This window comes from Sinohyriopsis cumingii, chromosome 3 (assembly GCF_028554795.1).
Source record: "Sinohyriopsis cumingii isolate HCF-2022 chromosome 3, ASM2855479v2, whole genome shotgun sequence".
Lineage (NCBI taxonomy): Eukaryota > Metazoa > Mollusca > Bivalvia > Unionida > Unionidae > Sinohyriopsis > Sinohyriopsis cumingii.
This window is the reverse complement of record NC_142963.1, coordinates 141,727,419-141,751,605: the sequence shown is the minus strand read 5'-3', so window position 1 is coordinate 141,751,605 and position 24,187 is coordinate 141,727,419. Positions and strand designations below refer to the sequence as shown.

Genomic DNA, 24,187 nt, shown 5'->3' with positions numbered 1-24,187 from the left:
CTAATTTCACATATATAGACAGATAATTTCACTTATTGAGACAAAATTAATTTCACTTATCGAGAAACAGCTAATTTCACTTATTTTGACATAGTTAATTTCGCATATCGAGGCACAGCTAAGTTCACATATTTCGACACAATTTTATTTGCTCTGATCATGTGGTGTTTCCATGCAGTGAAACCTAATATTGTTTCTATGGAATTTAACATACCTGCTCATCAGCCATGGAATTTAACATGTCTGCTCATCACACAACCATTCCACGGAATTTAACATGTCTGCTCATCACACAACCATTCCATGGAATTTAACATGTCTGCTCATCACACAACCATTCCACGGAATTTAACATGTCTGCTCATCACACAACCATTCCATGGAATTTAACATGTCTGCACATCACACGACCATTTCATTGAATTTAACATCTCTGCTTGTCACACAACCATTCCATGGAATTTAACATGTCTGCTCATCACACAACCATTCCATGGAATTTAACATGTCTGCTCATCACACAACCATTCCACGGAATTTAACATGTCTGCTCATCACATAACCCTTCCATGGAATTTAACATGTCTGCACATCACACGACCATTTCATGGAATTTAACATGTCTGCTCATCACACAACCATTCCATGGAATTTAACATGTCTGATCATCACACAACCATTCCATGGAATTTAACATGTCTGCACATCACACGAACATTTCATTGAATTTAACATCTCTGCTTGTCACACAACCATTCCATGGAATTTAACGTCTCCTCATCACACAACCATTCCACGGAATTTAACATGTCTGCTCATCACACAACCATTCCATGGAATTTAACGTCTGCACATCACACGACCATTTCATTGAATTTAACATCTCTGCTTGTCACACAACCATTCCATGGAATTTAACATGTCTGCTCATCACACAACCACTCCATGGAATTTAACATGTCTGCACATCACACAACCATTCCATGGAATTTAACATGTCTGCTCATCACACAACCACTCCATGGAATTTAACATGTCTGCACATCACACAACCATTCCATGGAATTTAACATGTCTGCTTGTCACACAACCATTCCATGGAATTTAACATGTCTGCTCATCACACAACCATTCCACGGAATTTAACATGTCTGCACATCACACAACCATTCCACGGAATTTAACATGTCTGCTCATCACACAACCATTCCATGGAATTTAACATGTCTGCTCATCACACAACCACTCCATGGAATTTAACATGTCTGCACATCACACAACCATTCCATGGAATTTAACATGTCTGCTTGTCACACAACCATTCCATGGAATTTAACATGTCTGCTCATCACACAATCATTCCACGGAATTTAACATGTCTGCTCATCACACAACCATTCCATGGAATTTAACATGTCTGCTTGTCACACAACCATTCCATGGAATTTAACATGTCTGCTCATCACACAACCATTCCACGGAATTTAACATGTCTGCACATCACACAACCACTCCATGGAATTTAACATGTCTGCACATCACACAACCATTCCATGGAATTTAACATGTCTGCTTGTCACACAACCATTCCATGGAATTTAACATGTCTGCTTGTCACACAACCATTCCACGGAATTTAACATGTCTGCTCATCACACAACCATTCCACGGAATTTAACATGTCTGCACATCACACAACCACTCCATGGAATTTAACATGTCTGCACATCACACGACCATTTCATTGAATTTAACATCTCTGCTTGTCACACAACCATTCCATGGAATTTAACATGTCTGCTCATCACAATCATTCTGTTGAATTCAACATGTCAACTCATCACAAAATTATATCACTTGATCAGCTATGTTTGTAAAACAGTCCTATGTCTGCCTCCCTGTTCAAGAAAGAATAATATCGTATTTCTTTTAATGATGATTTTTATTAGTTCATGCTTGCAATAAAAAGAACATTTGAAATGAGTAAACAGTTTCATTTTCATGCAAAATATTACCTATATTCACTATTTAAACTTATATTGTGCAAGTCTTTCAAGTCTTTCGTACATCCATCCATTTATTTATTTACTGACTACCCATTTAATATTATGTGTACATCTTTGATATAGCAATCAATATGCATATTCAATCAATATTCCTTACTGGTGACTTGTATGATAACTAGCTATGTTGTATGATAGCTAGCTATGTTGTATGATAGCTAGCTATGTTGTATGATAGCTAGCTATGTTGTCACCATGTCTATTTGTGAATATCTGTAGATGTATTGAATTGAAATGAACTGAACTTTTATTTATCAGACGACTAGTACACCAGTGACTGGTTCTAAATCTGTGGAAGGAATTTGATAGCTATGGTGTAGTAATACATACATCAGTGACAGGTTCTAAATCTGTGGAAGGAATTTGATGGAAATGCACAGTAATACATACATCAGTGACTGGTTCTAAATCTGTGGAAGGAACTTGATGGAAATGCACAGTAATACATACACCAGTGACTGGTTCTAAATCTGTGGAAGGAACTTGATGGCTATGGTGTAGTAATACATACATCAGTGACTGGTTCTAAATCTGTGGAAGGAACTTGATGGAAATGCACAGTTATACATACATCAGTGACTGGTTCTAAATCTGTGGAAGGAACTTGATGGCTATGGTATAGTAATACATACATCAGTGACTGGTTCTAAATCTGTGGAAGGAACTTGATGGAAATGCACAGTTATACATACATCAGTGACTGGTTCTAAATCTGTGGAAGGAACTTGATGGCTATGGTATAGTAATACATACATCAGTGACTGGTTCTAAATCTGTGGAAGGAACTTGATGGCTATGGTGTAGTAATACATCTTTACCGGATATATCCTTACACCTCATCAACTTAGTTCTTTCTGCTGATTCAGAACAACACATGCAAGTAGTTTGTACACTGATGATCTTATTTCATCCCTCTGTCAGACAAAGAAAGACAAATTTTAAATAGCTATTATTGGCTTGCAAGGCTTGACATCAGGTATTTTGTAGGCTTGACAAGAAAAAATATGGTTGCCAGTGTGTGAAAAAATCATTTTACCACTGATATCAGTCCTTAACATAAAATGGGAAGGTCTGTAGAAAGAACAGCAGATAAACCAAGAAAATGACATTTTATTATTTATTATAAGGTTTAAATCCAGCATGGAAACTGAAACAAGGCTCATCTGACTTTCTTTAAGTGATGATGACGACCCTTTAAAATGACTATCACAAGAATTCTTGTAGTTGCAAAATGTAACATAATTGCAACCATGAATACCATGGTAGCTTTTCTTGTATCATGTTCCAAATACATGCTGTCTCTCACTCTAGTTCTTTTATAAAGTGTTCCAAACACAAGCTGTCCCTCACTCTAGTTCTTTTATAACGTGTTCCAAACACAAGCTGTCCCTCACTCTAGTTCTTTTATAAAGTGTTCCAAAGACATATTGTCCCTCTAGCTCTTTTTGAACTCTTTAGACTTTGCTCAGACAAAAATTCCAAACATGACAAACTTTCAAATTGTCCATTTCCACCATCAAGACCTCTTGAAAAATTATCTCTTTGAAGCTGCAGGGGGATCCGTGGCCTCTGCTCTGTAATATACACAAAAAATTGAAATCAGAGTAAGTTCACTTACTTCCGGGGTATTCATTTTCATGGTTTAGTGAATCTTCTGTGGTCTTATGAAGAGCTCGCTATTTCCAAATGAACTATGACATACAGAGAACAAATTGTCGTGTGACTTTACTGCTATATTTTTACGAGTGAAAGTTGTTACCAATAAAACCATTTGGTACAGCTTTGAATCACCAGCCATTTAAATAGTTTTCCATGCAGTGTTATTCTGAATCACCATGGTGAAAACAACTGAAACTTTTAAAATGGATATTACAAATAATTTGTGTTTGAGTCTCGGATTCAGCCAATGTGGGTACATGAGAAAGCTTGCCAGTAGCTTCTCATGGGTCGGTGGTTCTTTTTGAGGTTTTCCCGGGTTCTTCCTACACCATTAATACTGGCCGCCATGTATAGCCTATCGTGTGCTGAACAATGGCGTTAAACCCTACAACAAAAACAACAAATAATTTGATTTGTCTGAGACAACTACTTGGAATGGTTTTGTGATACATGCATATGTTTCCTGTCTTTGTGACAAGGATTCATATGGAATTATTAGCTCCACAGAAATATTGACTTGTGAATAAAAATGTCAACAGGTACCTGGGTATTTGGGTACATGCCCATTTATAAATAACCTGGTAATAAAAAGGGCAATTAGTTACAAATTAAAAAAATCAAAACATGTTTCAAAGTTTAGATCAAAGACATCAGGAGTGTGCAAGACACAGAATAATGATTGCAGTTCGAGGCTTCTATCATGGGACTATTGGCTATTGTGTTTCGAGGCTTCTATCATGGGACTATTGGCTATGGTGTTTCGAGGCTTCTATCATGGGACTATTGGCTATGGTGTTTCGAGGCTTCTATCATGGGACTATTGGCTATGGTGTTTCGAGGCTTCTATCATGGGACTATTGGCTATGGTGTTTCGAGGCTTCTATCATGGGACTATTGGCTATGGTGTTTCGAGGCTTCTATCATGGGACTATTGGCTATGGTGTTTCGAGGCTTCTATCATGGGACTATTGGCTATGGTGTTTCGAGGCTTCTATCATGGGACTATTGGCTATGGTGTAGTTATTCATTGTTAGACCTTCTAATTTCCTTATTTCTTTTTATAGCAACTGTACATGAAACAGTTCCATGTAAACAAATGGGTTTCTTGAATGTGAAGCCATGTGTCACACAGTCATTCTATTTTGATACACATATGTAGTGGTCCAGTCTATATTGAAAACAAATGGCACCAGATATTAAGTGAAACAGGCTTTACCGATGTGACTTATGGAGGTTGTATGACTGAGAAATGTTAGATGAGAGGGATTTTGTTAAACTTAAAAACATGGTGAATCAGGAAAAGGGACAATCAATCGTATTTTACAAATCATGAATGAAGGATTTGACAGTGATGTAATACAGCATTCATTATTTGTGGACTTCACAATCATTCAGCAAAATTTAGACATGTAGACTAGTTAAAGTGAGTGTTATGCATAAATCATTTTATAAATTTGTTTTGTGTCCTTACTCTTGTACTAACTACTAATCCACACTGATTTCGCTGATTTGTGACAAGAATTTTAAATGCAGATGCAGGTGAGCAGCAAATATAAATGTACATTTTTCATAGCTTTCTGTAATTATAGCATATGATATACCGACTGCTGTAATTATAGCATATGATATATAGAGTGATGTAATTATAGCACACGATATATAGATTGTTGTACATATAACATATGATAAAGAGATTGCTGTAATTATAGCATATGATATAGCTTTCTGTAATTATAGCATATGATATACTGATTGCTGTAATTATAGCATTTGATATATAGATTGCTGTAAATATAGCATATGCTATACAGATTGCTGTAATTATAGCATATGATATACTGATTGCTGTAATTATAGCATATGATATACCGATTGCTGTAATTATATCATATGATATACCGATTGCTGTAATTATAGCATATGATATATAGATTGCTGTAATTATAGCATATGATATACCGATTGCTGTAATTATAGCATATGATATACAGATTGCTTTAATTATAGCATATGATATACTGATTGCTGTAATTATAGCATATGATATACCGATTGCTGTAATTATAGCATATGATATACCGATTGCTCTTTTTATACTCGGATTTTGCTTATTTGCCACTTATATTAGTAATAACTACACCTATTAATAACTACACCTATGCCTCTCTTGGGGTTGGCAAGTATGAACCTACAATAAAGCAGTTCAGGTTCACATTTAATACAATTTTCCTTTGATCAGGTACCTGGATTGACGGGTATCCAGTAGAAGTTTCCCTGAAATTTATACATCTCTACTAGTGAAGATGGGTTTGCAACAAGTACCATTTTTATAGGTTCTTAAGCTGGTGCATTTTGATAAGCAGTCCTATTTGTTATCACAGAAGTATTTTTTGTTAGATCTTTACATTTTTTTTATTGGTAGCAACCATGAAACCCATGAGAACTGGTTTTCCACAGAAAGTGGTCAATTCATGGTGCCAGGGAATGTGGTACTATAGATGAGGGGTGCATAGCCTTTCTTGGCCAAGGGCCAGATTGCATTTTCTAAGACCACTTGAGGGTCACAAATACCATGCTGCATCTTCTATACAACAGCGACTTGGTAAACAAAATTAACATTGATAAATGTTGTAATAAACTAGTGCTTGACATAAAGGTTTTATATAATTTTATTTTTACATGTAAAAGTGAAGACTCAAGAGTCAAGAGGAACTGAACACCAGTTTTTACTTACAAAGTTTTAGTCCAATGTATAATTCCTCATTCGTTGCTTGCACATAATCTAATGAGACGGCTGTGAATGAATGGTTTGAACTATTTTATCAATGTTTGGTCGTAATTCAGTTGTTGCAATCTTCAAAATGGAACTGAGGTAGCTATCAGTCAAGTTTGATCCTAGTTTATTCTTACTGAGGTTGCTATCAGTCAAGTTTAATCTCAGTTTTTTCTTATTGGGATTGCTATCAGTCAAGTTTGATCTCAGTTTATTCTTATTGAGGTTGGTATCAGTCAAGTTTGATCTCAGTTTATTCTTATTGAGGTTGGTATCAGTCAAGTTTGATCTCAGTTTATTCTTATTGAGGTTGCTGTCAGTCAAGTTTGATCTCGGTTTATTCTTATTGAGGTTGCTGTCAGTCAAGTTTGATCTGAGTTTATTCTTATTGAGGTTGGTATCATTGAGAATGTTTGCTCACATAAATATGTACTTTCAAACAATGAAAACAACTTTAAAGTCAAGTCCTTAATTTTGCCTTATTTGTCTTGACAAAGATTCCTGAAAAATGTTAAAATGTTATTTTCCTAAAAGGCCACTTTCAGTTCAGCTGAACATTGAAAGTCAATGACCTCCAATTGATGATATTCAGCAGGAAAAGCTTCCACTGTACAAGAAAAGGGAACAGGCATGAAATTAAACAAATCTTTCTTTTCTTTGAAGTCTTGAAACCGATTATCAAATTCCATCGTTAAGGTTTCACAAGACTCATGATATCCTGAAAAATCACATTGGTACTCCACCTGGAAATGTAAGCATGCCTCAGAATGAATAAGATTTCTAGACTGCAGATGTGAATGAAAGAGTTTCAGTTTTAATTGAAAAGCTTGCAACTCTTGAAACATGTCAAGGATAAAGTGATCTTTAAATGACACGTGATGTCTGTAAGAAAGGCCATGCCAGACAGCCATGTCTTATTGTCAAACAAATGTGCTCGTACATGAACTAACAGCTGTGCAGTATCGGTAATATGAGTGTGGGTAATATCAGTATGGGTAATATCAGTATCGGTAATATCAGTGTGGGTAATATCAGTATCGGTAATATCAGTGTGGGTAATATCAGTGTGGGTAATATCAGTATTGGCAATATCAGTGTGGGTAATATCAGTGTGGGTAATATCAGTGTGGGTAATATCAGTATTGGTAATATCAGTGTGGGTAATATCAGTATCGGTAATATCAGTGTGGGTAATATCAGTATCGGTAATATCAGTATCGGTAATATTCTGTGTGGGTAATATCAGTATCGGTAATATCAGTGTGGGTAATATCAGTATCGGTGATATCAGTGTGGGTAATATCAGTATTGGTAATATCAGTGTGGGTAATATCAGTATCGGTAATATCAGTGTGGGTAATATCAGTGTGGGCAATATCAGTATCGGTAATATCAGTGTTCTAATCCAAAGCTACTGAAATATATGTGCAGCTAGATAATCTGTCATGCAACTCTCAGTAACGTCTTTTACAAGGTCCTCCACTATGCACTGAATTGTCATTTTTGATAACGCGACTTTGCTTAAAATACTGGCATTTTCTGGACATATTTCTGTGCAGATGCTATGGACACATTATCTAATAAAATTGCCATCTGTGAAAGGCCATGATGACTTTGCACATGTCAAACATCTTGTTTCTTGCGACTTCCTTGTGAAAAACTTTGCTCAGCTGACAGTCTTCTTTAACTGTTTGATTTTCTGCGTTCTCAAATCACCTTGCAATTCCTTAAAAGCAGTGGCATGTTTTGTTTCGTAGTGTCGTCTGCAGTTATACTTTTTCATAACGCTAAGTGATTTGCAGCAAATTAAACACTAATTTTCTGTTAAAAGTATCCATAAAATACTGACATGTCTATTCATCACTGAACTGACAATTTTATCCATCAATCTTACGCTTTTTAGCTTCAGGTTTAGATATATTCAATCATGGCACTGTCAATTTATATTTTAGAAAAGCACGCTTTGTTTTACATTATCACTGATGCTGTTGACACAATGAAGAAAATATATTCTAGAATCGTTGACACAGAGAACTTGACTGAGATCATGCAATGAGCCGCCAATACAAAATCTAAGTAATAGATTTGACAGGGCCAGCACGCCAAAAATTGCCACATGAGGCAAGCCAAGTTTATGCTGCCCTTTTGCACTGGCATTCAAACAGATGCGGCATTTTTTAAACTTCTTAGGTGAGGACGATATTACCGCCTTCCCTGAGTTAGACTTAAGCTCTGTGTCAGGTTGGTATAGGTCGCAAATTTGTCAGTAGCCAAATGGATTTCTAACTTCTTTAATATAATTACTGTTCACGGGCCAGATTTCTGTGTTGTGTTGGGCTAGATTTCTGTGCTGCTTTTATTTTCCCTGAGGGCCTGACAGAACACGCTAGCGTGCCGGATCCGGCCTGTGGGCCATGGGTTGTGCAACCCTGCCATAGGTACTCGCTTACAGGTCTAGTCCTACTACAAATAACATAGACCCTGATCAGCTATCACATACTGCAATGGCAGATCAGAGTTTATATTTTTTTATCTACTGATTACTCCCAGGAAACTGCACAGACCCAGATCTGCTGGTGCATTATTTGACTGTAGATCTGATTCTGCACAGGTCACAGATGGATTTGACTAATGAGTGAGTACATACTGTAATTGAGGTCTTCTACTGCTAACAGCATAAGTGAATATCACCCACTTTAGTGTATCATGTATGAATATGACGCAACAGAGCTTGGCAGTAGGCTACTACCTCCTGCCCCGTAAAGTCATCGCTAGGGGTTAATGTATTAAGGGAGAACAATTTTTAAATTCTGCTTTACATGCATGGGGAATAGGGAGAAATAAATACAATGCCAGATAAAATGTATAGTAATAATTTTAACTACCAACCAAATTATGTAATGATTTTGATTAAGATTACGAAAATTAATCATTACTTTGCAAGAACATGAATTATGATTTGTAAGCTATAAGTTTCTAAAACTCATCTGAATTTTGTTTGCCTGTTAGTTTGACTGATGTTTACAGAGTCTTGGTGAATAAGGGACAATTAAGACAAAGGATTGGAACTATGATGTGACCATGTTATATCCAAATTTATATTATTATTGAGTACATTATAGACTTCCTCTATAATTTGGCGGGCACCTGCAATGGTTGAACGGTGTTAAAAACAGATGCAAATTACTGTGGGGAGCAAATGAACAAACAATACATTAAATCTCAAATGACAAAAAACAAACGTTTTTCACATTTTTAAAAGAAAATCTTGAAGGTACAAGAAGTAATGACTTTTAAACATTTGAAAATTAAAGTGGAGCATTGAATGATATGACCTGTTTGAGGTAGCTTCAGTATTGGCACCAAAAATGGAATCTGAAGATTTACTAAATTAAAATACATGTAGCAATCTGACTGCACTCAAACATATATAAAAATCTCATCGACTTAATCTATCTCCAAACAGAAGGCAAGAGGGCTGTTAAGGGATTAACAATATCTCTATTCCTCAATGTAATACAATAGTACAATTGAAGAATTAATGATATCTCTATTCTGCATTATAATACAGATAAGTACCATTGAATAATTAACAATATCTCTATCCCTCACTGTAATACAATGGTACCATTGAATAATTAACGCTACCCCTACTCCTCACTGTAATACAATGGTACCATTGAATAATTAATGCTATCCCTACTCCTCACTGTAATACAATGGTACCACTGAATAATTAACGCTATCCCTACTCCTCACTGTAATACAATGGTACCATTGAATAATTAACGCTATCCCTACTCCTCACTGTAATACAATGGTACCACTGAATAATTAACACTACCCCTACTCCTCACTGTAATACAATGGTACCATTGAATAATTAACACTATTATCTCTATTCATAACTGTAATATACAAATATTATCTAGGAATTAACATTATCTCTATTCCTCACTGTAATACAATATTACCATTGAAGAATTGACAATATCTCTATTCCTCACTGTAATACAATATTACCATTGAAGAATTGACAATATCTCTATTCCTCACTGTAATACAATATTACCATTGAAGAATTGACAATATCTCTATTCCTCACTGTAATACAATATTACCATTGAAGAATTGACAATATCTCTATTCCTCACTATAATACAATATTACCATTGAAGAATTGACAATATCTCTATTCCTCACTGTAATACAATATTACCATTGAAGAATTGACAATATCTCTATTCCTCACTGTAATACAATATTACCATTGAAGAATTGACAATATCTCTATTCCTCACTGTAATACAATATTACCATTGAAGAATTGACAATATCTCTATTCCTCACTATAATACAATATTACCATTGAAGAATTGACAATATCTCTATTCCTCACTGTAATACAATATTACCATTGAAGAATTGACAATATCTCTATTCCTCACTGTAATACAATATTACCATTGAAGAATTGACAATATCTCTATTCCTCACTGTAATACAATATTACCATTGAAGAATTGACAATATCTCTATTCCTCACTGTAATACAATATTACCATTGAAGAATTGACAATATCTCTATTCCTCACTATAATACAATATTACCATTGAAGAATTGACAATATCTCTATTCCTCACTGTAATACAAAAGCACCAATTAATGGCTTACTCATTTTCCTTTTCCTGCAGCTGTTTGTAAAGGACTGCTGATTTGCCCTCACCCTCTGCACGCCCTGCAAACTGGACATGTTGCATAGAGTGGACAGCCTTAATCCGATTAGTCCATAAGCTGAGCAGATTTTGACCACCTGTAAAACAAAGTCTTAATAAGGTCAAGAACATCAACAAGTAGTTCTGGCAATGATTTATATTGTTTAGTTCAAATGGTCAGTCCTATGGCATCACAATAATCATAAGCTAGAAACATGTACCGAAGAAAGTTGCTGCTCCTGCCAATAAAGTAAAATTAAAGCAGTTTAACACACAAGGGCAAACTTATCAATCAAAAAGGGAACCAAAAAATAATTTTTATTAGAAATGACAAAAACTGAATTTGCCCTAGACATACATGTGATTAATTTGGCAGTAGGACAACAATAGTTCTAAAGGCCATCTACTGCACATTCCGTTTTATATTTGAAATTTACCATTTTCACCAAAAATAATATTTAACAGAAATGACACATGTTCTATCCTGACATTACAGAAACTAGTCTAATGCGCACCAGAAATGCTATTCCGGTGTAATGATGCATGGCTGAATAATAGGATTAAGGCAAACATATCTACACAACAAGCTGTTAATTGATCACTGTACTGTTGTTAACCTGGAGAAATGAAGGCCAAATGTAAAATGTTTGATGATGAGGTGTTTTAAGCAATAAAGGGATCCCAGTTGATCTGGTTTTGGTAACATAGAGTTAATTTCACAGGAGATGCAGCCACATTGCAGTTATCAAGAGCATAGGCGAAATAGGTTAGTATAACTACAGGTTCAACAAATGGATAGCTAAAAATACAGAAGGCACTCAAACATGAACATTGTTCACACTGACCTAGTTTTTGTATTAGTGAATTACATTTGCTCAGGTGTATCTACATACAAGTTGTAATGAGTAACAAAGAAGGTTCCAAGAAATTCAGTGTGTAATAGACAGATAGCAGAAAACATAACTCACAAAAGACTGAAAATTTGCTCACACTGATACACAAAAGTTACTCAAGTATCAAAAGTTTGTAACAGTGACCTAGTAGTGGTAAGGGTGTGTTATTCTTTAGTAGATGTATCGACACACCATTTGTTATGAACATAGAGGAAAAAGGATCCAAGAAATTTTGGGCAAAACAAACAAGGGATCAAATGAATACACACGAATATACAAATGTACACGTGGCTGAATGATCAAGATGGTTTATCGCCTCCCAACTTGTGACAGAATAGTCAAATTTGAAGTTTGTTGAGGTGAATTATCTTATGTGTGAGCACAAGAAATTCCAAAAGGATTAACGATGTTAAGTGATTATAACTAGGTTACTAAAGAGCCCAATAGGTCACTAAAGAGCCCAGTAGGTTACTAAAGAGCCCAATAGGTCACTAAAGAGCCCATTAGGTTACTAAAGAGCCCATTAGGTTACTAAAGAGCCCATTAGGTTACTAAAGAGCCTATTAGGTTACTAAAGAGTCCAATAGGTCACTAAAGAGCCCATTAGGTTACTAAAGAGCTCATTAGGTTACTAAAGAGCCCAATAGGTTACTAAAGAGCCCATTAGGTTACTAAAGAGCCCATTAGGTTACTAAAGAGCCCAATAGGTCACTAAAGAGCCCATGAGGTTACTAAAGAGCCCATTAGGTTATTAAAGAGCCCAATAGGTTACTAAAAAGCCCAATAGGTCACTAAAGAGCCCAATAGGTTACTAAAGAGCCCAATAGGTCACTGAAGAGATCAATAGGTCACTAAAGAGCCCAATAGGTTACTAAAGAGCCCAATAGGTTACTAAAGAGCCCAATAGGTCACTAAAGAGCCCAATAGGTTACTAAAGAGCCCAACAGGTTACTAAAGAGCCCAACAGGTTACTAAAGAGCCCAATAAGTTACTAAAGAGCCCAATCAGCATAAAACATTTAACAGTACATTGAATCTATCTGGAGGGTATGTTATGCTTATAAATGTTGACATGGATTAGAGTCTACATCATGTTTGATGTCTCCAGGACTCCTATTTCTGTAAAAATATGAGTCCCACCAGCAAACATTGTAATTACCTCCCAAAAAATATGGAACATTGCTGATAAGAAGAACCAGTGGTTGCCATTGAGGTTATTTTCCACATTTTTTACACCACTGACATATAACTCTTGTTTGTTCATCCGAGTGAGACTGAATTTTGTCAATCCAAGGTAAAGTATTATTCCAAACATTAAGTCACACATCATGCACTTTCTTACACTTGGATACTGTCCCATCTTAGCTATCAGTTCTAGCAAATTTAGCATTCTTCTGAATCTCATTACTATCTTCACCAATTTGCTGTTTTACTCCAAAATATTTATCCAAATTTGCAAATGGCATTTTGCTGAAGTCTCCACATGTCTTGATTTAAAGGTCATATGCACCATTGATTTGGCTATACTCAGCAACACAGTAATGAAAAATAAAATTATTCATTTGATGTACTCTTATAATAACCACATGTACATTTCTGGGGTTTTCTGCTACTGAATTCAGTCATTATGAATTTCAGCAGTTTCTCACCCAGCAGCAAGTCAAAGTCTTTAAACTTGCTGCCCAGGTATTGTGTAATGCTCTTTTGATGTGTTCTTATAATGACAATTTGCACATCTGGAGATCTTTCAGCTACTAAATTCTGCCATTGTAAATATTAACACAGCTAAAATAATCAATTGATCAGCATATTTTCTCAATCAGCAGGTAATCGAGGCAGGATTGGTGAGTCTTTGAATTTGCAGCTCAGCTTGTAGAGGACTCCCATGCAAGCGATTTTCTGCATCCCAGAAAAAATTTTTGCATCCAAATATTCATGATTAAGCATTTCTGAGAACTCTGCTATGATCAAAGTAATTTGGACTGGATTAAAGATGTTAACTGATTAAGGTTGGATTACACAAGTTGCATAACACTGAGCCACTTTGATATTGGTATTTAAAGTCTGTTGATATGTCTAAGCATGCCAATGTCAAAACATCAAAATCCAAGCAACTGAAATATCACAAAATATAGCAATGGTTGAACACGAGAATTTCAGTGGTTGCAATCAAGTTTGAAGGGACATGAAAATGCATTCTCCTTTTCCTGTTAAGCTGATTTTAAAGTCAGTGACATGTCACGCAGCACTGTGATCTCATAAAAGCATGTTAATCCTGACAAGTACACCACTGCTGAAATCCATGTTCTCAGAATCTGCATCAAATGTGGATAAAATTAGATGTGCCAAGACACTATCTGCAGAATGCAACCAGTGATGGTGATTTTTTAGGAAAAATACGAGTTCAACACTACTTTAAATGGCTGCATCACAAAAACTGATATAAATACCACTGAACTTGATTTAAATCTTTGTAAACATGAATGAAAACCAGACTAAAGTACATGGCACTAATTGCCATTGTAATCCGACATGCCTGTGATGAATGGGGTCTTTGTCTCAGTTTATAACATTGGAAAGTGACATTTTCTGGATTTGCTTGTGATTATTAAGAGTGGTGATAGTGATAATAATGATGACAACAAAGATGTATTCAAATTAGGTTTAAAGTCACAAAGGTTGTGATGATGTAATGTTTGTGTTTGTGCTTCATGTGAAGAATCTTATGGACATTAAAACAATATCAGAGTTTGACTCAGACAGTAGCAATCTTGAGGCAGGCAGCAATCTGAATCTGTGCACAGGCTAGCAGGCAGCAATCTGAATCTGCTCAGAGGCTGGCAGATGGCAATCCAAATCTGCCCAGAGGCTGGCATATGGCAATCTGAATGTGCTCACAGGCTGGAAGATGGCAATCTGAAGCTGCCCACAGGCTGGCAGGCAGCAATCTGAATCTGCCCACAGGCTGGCAGATGGCAATCTGAATCTGCCCACTGGCTGTCAGATGGCAATCTGAATCTGCCCACAGGCTGGCAGACAGAAATCTGAATCTGCCCACAGGATGGCAGATGGCAATCTGAATCTGCCCACAGGCTGGCAGACAGAAATCTGAATCTACCTACAGGCTGGCAGATGGCAGTCTGAATCTGCCCACTGGCTGGCAGATGGCAATCTGAATCTGCCCACAGTCTGGCAGATGGCAATCTGAATCTGCCCACTGGCTGGCAGATGGCAATCTGAATCTGCCCACTGGCTGGCAGATAAAAATCTGAATCTACCTACAGGCTGGCAGATGGCAATCTGAATCTGCCCACTGGCTGGCAGATGGCAATCTGAATCTGCCCACAGGCTGGCAGACAGAAATCTGAATCTGCCCACAGGCTGGCAGACAGAAATCTGAATCTGCCCACAGGCTGGCAGATGGCAATCTGAATCTGCCCACTGGCTGGCAGAGAGAAATCTGAACCTACCTACAGGCTGGCAGATGGCAATCTGAATCTGCCCACTGGCTGGCAGATGGCAATCTGAATCTGCCCACAGACTGGCAGATGACAATCTGAATCTGCCCACTGGCTCGCAGATGGCAATCTGAATCTGTCCATAGGCTGGCAGATGGCAATCTGAATCTGTTCACAGGCTGGTAGATGGCAATCCGAATCTGCCCACTGGCTGGCAGATGGTAATCCGAATCTGCTCACAGGCTGGCAGATGGCAATCTGAATCTGCTCACAGGCTGGCAGATGGCAATCCAAATCTGCCCACAGGCTGGCAGATGGCAATCTGAATCTGCCCACAGGCTGGAAATGATTTAAACTTCTTGGTGGAATCAGTAGAGTTGTAATGATATTGCCCCATTCCAATGTAGACACTTAAATGGACATTTGCAACGCTACCTGGATTAAAAAACAGCACATCATCTCCTAACTGCAAAGTTCAACAATGATGACTGCCACCTATATAATCCAGCAATAATCAAAGGAATGCTAAAAATGCATTAGGTACATATAGGAGGAGAATGTGAGGCAAGAGGTTACTGTGAAAATAACTGATTTGATGAGATGATATGCATATTTTAATACAGTGGTCCTCTTCAAGAACGGCCTCCCTGACCAGCGGCCACCCACTCTTTACAGCCAGATTTCCTTGTCACCAACGAGTTTGTGTTCAAAAGTACCCCTCAAGAAAGGCCACCCCTCCAATGCGACCATCGGCCAACACAAATGTTTAATTTACCCCTCACAAGCAGCCATATTTTATTATTAATATATGTCCGAAACCAATATTTAACTATGGTAAGGTAAGTAATCTGATTATTTTTCCCGATGTCGTTTTCCGGATGTCAGGTTTCCGTTACTAAAAGAAGTGTTGGCAAAAGTACATGTACCACTAGGGTTATCATTATATCATTAACACCAACATTTGCAGGAAATGGAGTCAGCAACGTTTTGAAAGAGCTGTGGGGTTCACACAGCGGATTTTTTTTTTAATTGACAAATACGACCGACGTGGTCAGATGGACTAAAAATAGATTTTGTGGATTAACACATAAACACAAAAACAATCAATTAGCAACATAGGAATAAATCATAGTAAAACTTTAACATTTCATCACGTAAACGAAGAAATAATACTTTAGAAGAAAAAGTAAAAGTTATTTGAGTTGATGACAATGGGGAGAGTTGAATCGCCGAAAGATTTTATGTTGGGAAGACTCAAATAAACAATATCTTAAAAGATAAAGAAACTATCTCTTGCAGTGGGAGAATGGAGTAAATGGAATGAGAATAATTTAAAATATGAAACAATATATGTACCATGATTTATATAATGTTTTTCAATGGTTTTGTGATGTGCATGCCAACAATACCCACTCACATTTCATGCCTAGGAATAAGAACTATTAATTTATGTTACTTAAAATAACTTTGTTTTTAAGACAAGAAGAACATTTTAATAATTAATGATATTTTTAAATGAAGATATTAACTGCTTTAAGTTGTATGTAGCTTTCCTACTATATACACATACATGTATACATACACATCACCCTTCTGGAGAGGCCACCCATCTTATAAGGCCACTTTTCAGAAGGGGTGGCTGTATGAGAGGGGGACCACTGTATTAAAAAGATGTCAATTTGTACAAAAGTTGTAACTTATGTTCATTTGCATACTAAAATTGGGTCAATGAAAATCCTGATTTTTTGGTCAAAATTCCTGGCCATAAAATCCCATTATCTGTCCCATTCTATCAGATGCATGATGAATCAGTAATACCTAAAATTATCAGTACTAATTTTATGAACCAAAAGTCTGAATAATCATGAGTACCTGCTCAAAAGTTAGAATTTAAACATTACACAGATTGAATATTACAGACTGAACATTAATAGATTGAACAGTACACAGATTGAACATTACATAGATTGAACAGTACACATATTGAACATTACAGATTGAACATTAACAGACTGAACATTACATAGATTGAACATTACACAGATTGAACATTACACAGATTGAACATTACACAGATTGAACATTACACACATTACACACATTGAACATTACACAGATTGAACATTACACAGATTGAACATTACACAGATTGAATATTACATAGATTGAACATTACACAGATTGAATATTACAGATTGAACATTGCAGATTGAATATTACATAGACTGAACATTACAGATTGAATATTACATAGATTGAATATTACATATATTGAATATTACACATAATGAACATTACACAGATTGAATATTACATAGATTGAATATTACAGATTGAATATTACAGAATGAATATTACAGAATGAATATTACAGATTGAACATTACACAGAGTGAACATTTGATTTATTCTGTGAGTTGATATATATTATATCAATTAATTATTTTGACCCTTCACCTTTGATTCCTCCCACAAACTGAAACACTGTCAGAAAATTTTCCAAAGATGTAGTAATGTCAAATTCAACAGGCCCAAGATGGTACCATCACAATTATCTAAACAAAATAAATTGTGTTCCACACAAAGCCCTCCTCCCAACGCCAATAATCCATATATTGCAAATAAAGGAAAAAGTTGTAAGTCAAACAGTGGCAATAACTTTTAAAGTGTAAAGCTACTTTTTAATATTTTGCGATCTTTGTGCTGGCAATAAATGCATGTTGTGGACAAGAACAAAGATATTCTCTGCATGTGGACAGGATAGGGAAATCTCACTCTAAGATTCTGTTTATCTTGCCCTAGGTAAATATTCAAATATTTCTCCCTAGAAAAAGAAGAAGAAAAAATGCTTGTTTACAGGCATGGGTAGGACATTACCTCCTGATCTAACAAGTGGTTCCTCAGAGCCAGATCTCAGTCTTTTGGTTGAAGGACCAGAGTCTTCAGAGTAATCTCCCTTGTTCAACTCTTGCTTCTCCCTCTCTGTCATCTTCTGGTATCTGAAATAGATGAGATATTTAGTTATTCATATATCTCTGAAAGAGGAGTCTATGAAGTATATATTTATGTATAATATTAATATATGGGAATTTTTAAGGGTTTTCTAAGGGCCCAAACGGGGTTCCAATCCCAAAAGTTTAATATTCAACAGGTATGCAAAACTTCTAGTCCTATCAATTTATACAACCAATTTATCAGTGGCACATTTCTGCCCAAAATAATGGTTTCCTGCCCTATAAAGTCTAGAAAATATATTATATACATATAAAAATCCCTCTCAGACTTAAATTATTACAGGATTATAGATAATTAAAACATGATTGAAAAATTTGATTTCAGTTTAACGTCCAGATTAATCCATCTGTATCACCTAGCAACCCATCAACAGATTTTTTTCTTGCTTTAAAAAAATAAAATATTATGGTGCTTCCATCTCATAAAATATACCATCAAATTGTGAGACCTTGTTCAATAATCAGAAATAATATTTAAGAAAAAGTAATAAATACCAAATGTACCCAATATATGTAACACATGTAACAGTGATATAGTACTATATACTTACTTAAAAGATGATAGAACCATCAGTCAACACCCCAGCGTTTTTCCAAGTCTACTAAAATTAATTTCTAATTTTACCCTCCTCAATGGCAGGGTAAACTTTGGCAGTGACTTCAAGGTCACCTGTGAGTCAATATTGGACTTTGGAAAAACTAAAGTATGTTGCTGGGTTCATTGGACACATGGAAAGACAGATGGACATATTGGTAGACAGACAGACAGATGGATACACAGACAGGCATATGGGTAGACAGACAGACAGATGGGTACACAGACAGGCATATGGGTAGACAGACAGACAGATGGATACACATATAGAAAGATGGGTTCATTGGACACATGGAAAGACAGATGGACAGATTGGTAGACAGACAGACAGATGGATACACAGACAGGCATATGGGTAGATAGACAGACAGATGGGTACACAGACAGGCATATGGGTAGACAGACAGACAGATGGATACACATATAGAAAGATGGGTAGTCAGACAGATGGATACACACAAACAGATGGGTAGAGAGATGGATAGACAGAGAGATAAACAGACAGGCGGATAGACAGATAGTAATCCACAGACAGATGGATAGACAGAGTGAGAGAAAGATAGATATAGATGGAGAAAAATATATAGTTGGACAGACACATATTAAGAGACAAATATGGGTATACAAGAAACAAACTAATAATATTAAGTTGAATAAATAGCAATACTGTTAACAGTATCAATAAAAATCCAACATGGTCAACATTTTAAAATCAATTTATATTAAAATAAATTCTTAATTCCAAATCTTTTTCGTATACATGAAGCAAAAACATCATCGACAACATTATCATTCTCTTGTCAACTTCATAAATATGCTCTGGTTCTAAGAGACCAGTTTTTCAAGTTGATAAATAAAGTTCCTGGTTGTCATAAACATCTCAGATTTCTGGTTTTCTAACTGTCAGCTACGTTGGTGCTGGTCTAGTCACACTCAATAAAGTTCTTCTACTTTAATGGCATTCCTGTAATATGACATTAGATTAGCTTGAGCAATGGAAAGGGACTTCAATCTACTGTATTGGCATTCCTGTAATATGACATTAATGGCATTCCTGTATTGGCATTCCTGTAATATGGCATTACATTAGCTTGAGCAATGGAAAGGGACTTCAATCTACTGTAATGGCATTTCCTACTGACTACATTCTGAAGCTGCTCCAGGACTCGCTTATTCAGACTGCTTCCATCTGCAAAATGACTCTGCTCTAACATATATACTAGCTTATAAGTCAGGCCCGATTGCAAACAACAACAACGACCCTGATCTGACATCACATAGTATGCCTGCAGATCAGGACATCACAAACTGCATAGACTTTGATCTGCTGGCCCATTATGCAATGGCAGATCATGTGGATGAAGTCTGAAACTGAATCTGGCTTCTATGCAATTATATATGGCACATGACTTTCTATGCAAGTATATATGGCAAATGAATTTTCTATGCAAGTATATATGGCACATGAATTTTCTATACAAGTATATATGGCACATGAATTTTCTATGCAAGTATATATGCCACATGAATTTTCAATACAAGTATATATGGCACATGAATTTTCTATACAAGTATATATGGCACATGAATTTTCAATACAAGTATATATGGCACATGAATTTTCTATACAAGTATATATGGCACATGAATTTTCTATGCAAGTATATATGGCACATGAATTTTCTATGCAAGCATATATGACACATGAATTTTCTATGCAAGTATATATGGCACATGAATTTTCTCATAAGGATTTATTGTCCTCTCACTCATGTAGAAGGTTTTCCAAAACACTGAATTAAAGTTCCATGTTACTGTTTAACTGCAAAGTCATACTCCACCAAATGTTGCATGTTTTCTAGTACTAATATTAGTACTACTATCTCCTTCACTGACTGGGTACTAAATTGATCCTGTATCAACCAGTGGAGTAGCCAGGTGTGATTCACACCTGGCACTATTTATACATACTGTCAGCAAGTTTGAAAATATTACATAAATATTCTGAAACAGATCAAACAGTCCTTTTATTTAATTCCCCCAAATTGACAATTTCATCATAGTAAAGTAGCATTTACATTGTACAGCAGCTGAAATATTACTTAAATTTTCAGCCTTGTTTTGGCTGTTCCATATTAGGTAACTGCATCCTTATTTGGCTGTTCCATATTAGGTAATTGCATCCTTATTTGGCTGTTCCATATTAGGTAATTGCATCCTTATTTGGAAAGAAAAATAGATTGTAGCATATATGGTTGAATATCAAATATAGAATAGCCAACCTTATTTGGAAAATGAACACTCTTAAGAATATTGTGTTATCTGTCATCATGGACAAAGTATGGTTAGTGTAAACACACCAAGTATTTTAGTATTATATAGGCATAGTAATATTGTGTTATCTGTCATCATGGACAAAGTATGGTTAGTGTAAACACACCAAGTATTTTAGTATTATATAGGCATAGTAATATTGTGTTATCTGTCATCATGGACAAAGTATGGTTAGTGTAAACACACCAAGTATTTTAGCATTATATAGGCATAGTAATATTGTGTTATCTGTCATCATGGACAAAGTATGGTTAGTGTAAACACACCAAGTATTTTAGCATTTAATAGGCGTAGTAATATTGTGTTATCTGTCATCATGGACAAAGTATGGTTAGTGTAAACACACCAAGTATTTTAGCATTATATAGGTGTATATAATATTTTATTAAGGCAAACTTCCTGAAAAATACAACACAATTTTGCCAGATTTTTACACACTTACTTTGGTTCGACTTTTAAAATAAATTTATTTGCTAAATTACAGGACATAAGATCTCTCTATTGACTTGACAATATTGTAGCTATGTATTTTCTCTCTTCACCCCACAACCTCCAATTGCCCCCTGGAATGGTGAAACTAACATGTGATCAATTTACAAAGCATGATATCCAAGTAACAGGGTAACTGACTGAACACTAACCATTCAGAAACTTGAAGATTTCTTTTGTGGAGAATTGATTATGGCTTGAGTCAGTGACATTTTGATCGTACTGTCTATGTAACCTGATAAAACTAAACCGGTGTGTCAAGTGTGCACGTGACGGCAGGAAGTTGTCAATTATAAAAACAAGCACATGCATTTCACCAACTAAATGAGTTTGCTGACATACCATATATACTCATACGTAGAGTCCATATGCAAACTGCACAGACCCAGATCTGTCACTGCACAATGCAAGAGCAGATCTAGGTTTATGCTGTTTGTTAGGAATAATCAACAGAATAAGCAACACTGACCCTGATCTGCTGGCACATTATGTGATGGCAGATCAGGGTCTAGGTTTGCAGTTGGATTACACTTAAAAGCGAGTATAATATGGCAATGAACATGGGTCAAATCTGCACTCAATCATTTTGTCAAAAACAAGCTAATTGTGATATTTCAAACTAGTACAGCTGCTTTAGCTTCAACATGCATTGTTAGATAACAGCAAATAGACCCTGAATACAGTGTGTTTCATGCAGATAACAGTAAATAGACCTGGCATCTGAAAGAAGCAATACAGTGTGTTTCAGGCAGATAACAGCAAATAGACCCTGAATACAGTGTGTTTCATGCAGATAACAGTAAATAGACCTGGCATCTGAAAGAAGCAATACAGTGTGTTTCAGGCAGATAACAGCAAATAGACCCTGAATACAGTGTGTTTCATGCAGAAAACAGTAAATAGACCTGGCATCTGAAAGAAGCAATACAGTGTGTTTCAGGCAGATAACAGCAAATAGACCCTGAATACAGTGTGTTTCATGCAGATAACAGTAAATAGACCTGGCATCTGAAAGAAGCAATACAGTGTGTTTCAGGCAGATAACAGCAAATAGACCCTGAATACAGTGTGTTTCATGCAGATAACAGCAAATGGACCTGGCATCTGAATACAGTTTCATGCAGATAACAGCAAATAGACCTGGCATCTGAAAGAAGCAATACAGTGTTTCATGCAGATAACAGCAAATAGACCCCGCATCTGAAAGAAGCAATACAGTGTGTTTCATGCAGATAACAGCAAATAGACCCCGCATCTGAAAGAAGGAATACAGTGTGTTTCATGCAGATAACAGCAAATAGACCTGGCATCTGAAAGAAGCAATACAGTGTGTTTCATGCAGATAACAGCAAATAGTCGTGGCATCTGAAAGAAGCAATACAGTGTGTTTCATGCAGATAACAGCAATTATACCCGGCATCTGAAAGAAGCAATACAGTGTGTATCATGCAGATAACAGCAAATAGACCTGGCATCTGAATACAGTGTGTTTCATGCAATACATTAATGAACATTCACGGTCAGCAGTACTTTGTGATGAGTAAGATTTAATTTTACATTTTCAACTTACTGAAATCAGTTATGTTCAGTTAAAAGTATTGTGTAACAAACAATTTAAAGTTCTTGGCATGCACAGTGCAAAACCATTTGAAAACCTTGTCATTTAAGTCAGGGTACACACATTTCTTGCTTTTAACAATCTTTCTTTCTTTTTCCATTCCATTTTCCTGTTTCTGCAGCATATTTTTCCTTATCTTTAATTATGTTGTTTATTTTTTTTAAAATTGGCAAGAACCTCTTTTTAATGATTTTAATTACTTTAACTTTTCTTCTAAATTGAAAAATTTTCTTTTCTCTTGGACAAGTTGAACTTTTGGATTAATTTATTCCTATGTTGCCAACAATATAATATCACTGCTAAAACAATATTTAGTAATTTAAATAAACTGCCCTATTTATAAAGAAAGTGAACATGTCATGTGATTCATTAGTCTGGAGTCTGGTACCCTGTTTAGTTAACACTTCTTTCCTCTATGTGGGGAGAAGCCAAACATGCAATCATACCATATTTATGTCATGTGAATTTGTGCTGAACAATACTGGACATTCTGGCTTTTAGCTACAGTAACCCTGACAAATTTCATCAGTAGTTGTTGTTGTAGTATTTAATGCCATTTTTCAGCACATGACTGGCT

General features: G+C 35.9%; 1 protein-coding gene across 3 annotated transcripts in view; it reads right to left on the bottom strand.

Moving 5' to 3' along the window:
* Nucleotides 1-3,155: 3,155 nt before the first annotated feature.
* Nucleotides 3,156-24,187, bottom strand: part of LOC149803970 (integrator complex subunit 13-like) — a 281,070-nt gene continuing 260,038 nt past the window's right edge. For all 3 annotated transcript variants that reach the window (XM_089953810.1, XM_089953808.1, XM_089953809.1), the window contains 3 exons: nt 18,438-18,559; nt 11,171-11,309; nt 3,156-3,637 (listed from right to left, as the gene is read on the bottom strand). In XM_089953810.1, coding sequence (XP_089809936.1) covers nt 3,598-3,637; nt 11,171-11,309; nt 18,438-18,559 — 301 coding nt within the window. In that variant the 3' untranslated portion in view covers nt 3,156-3,597. The remainder of the gene's footprint in view (nt 3,638-11,170; nt 11,310-18,437; nt 18,560-24,187) is intronic.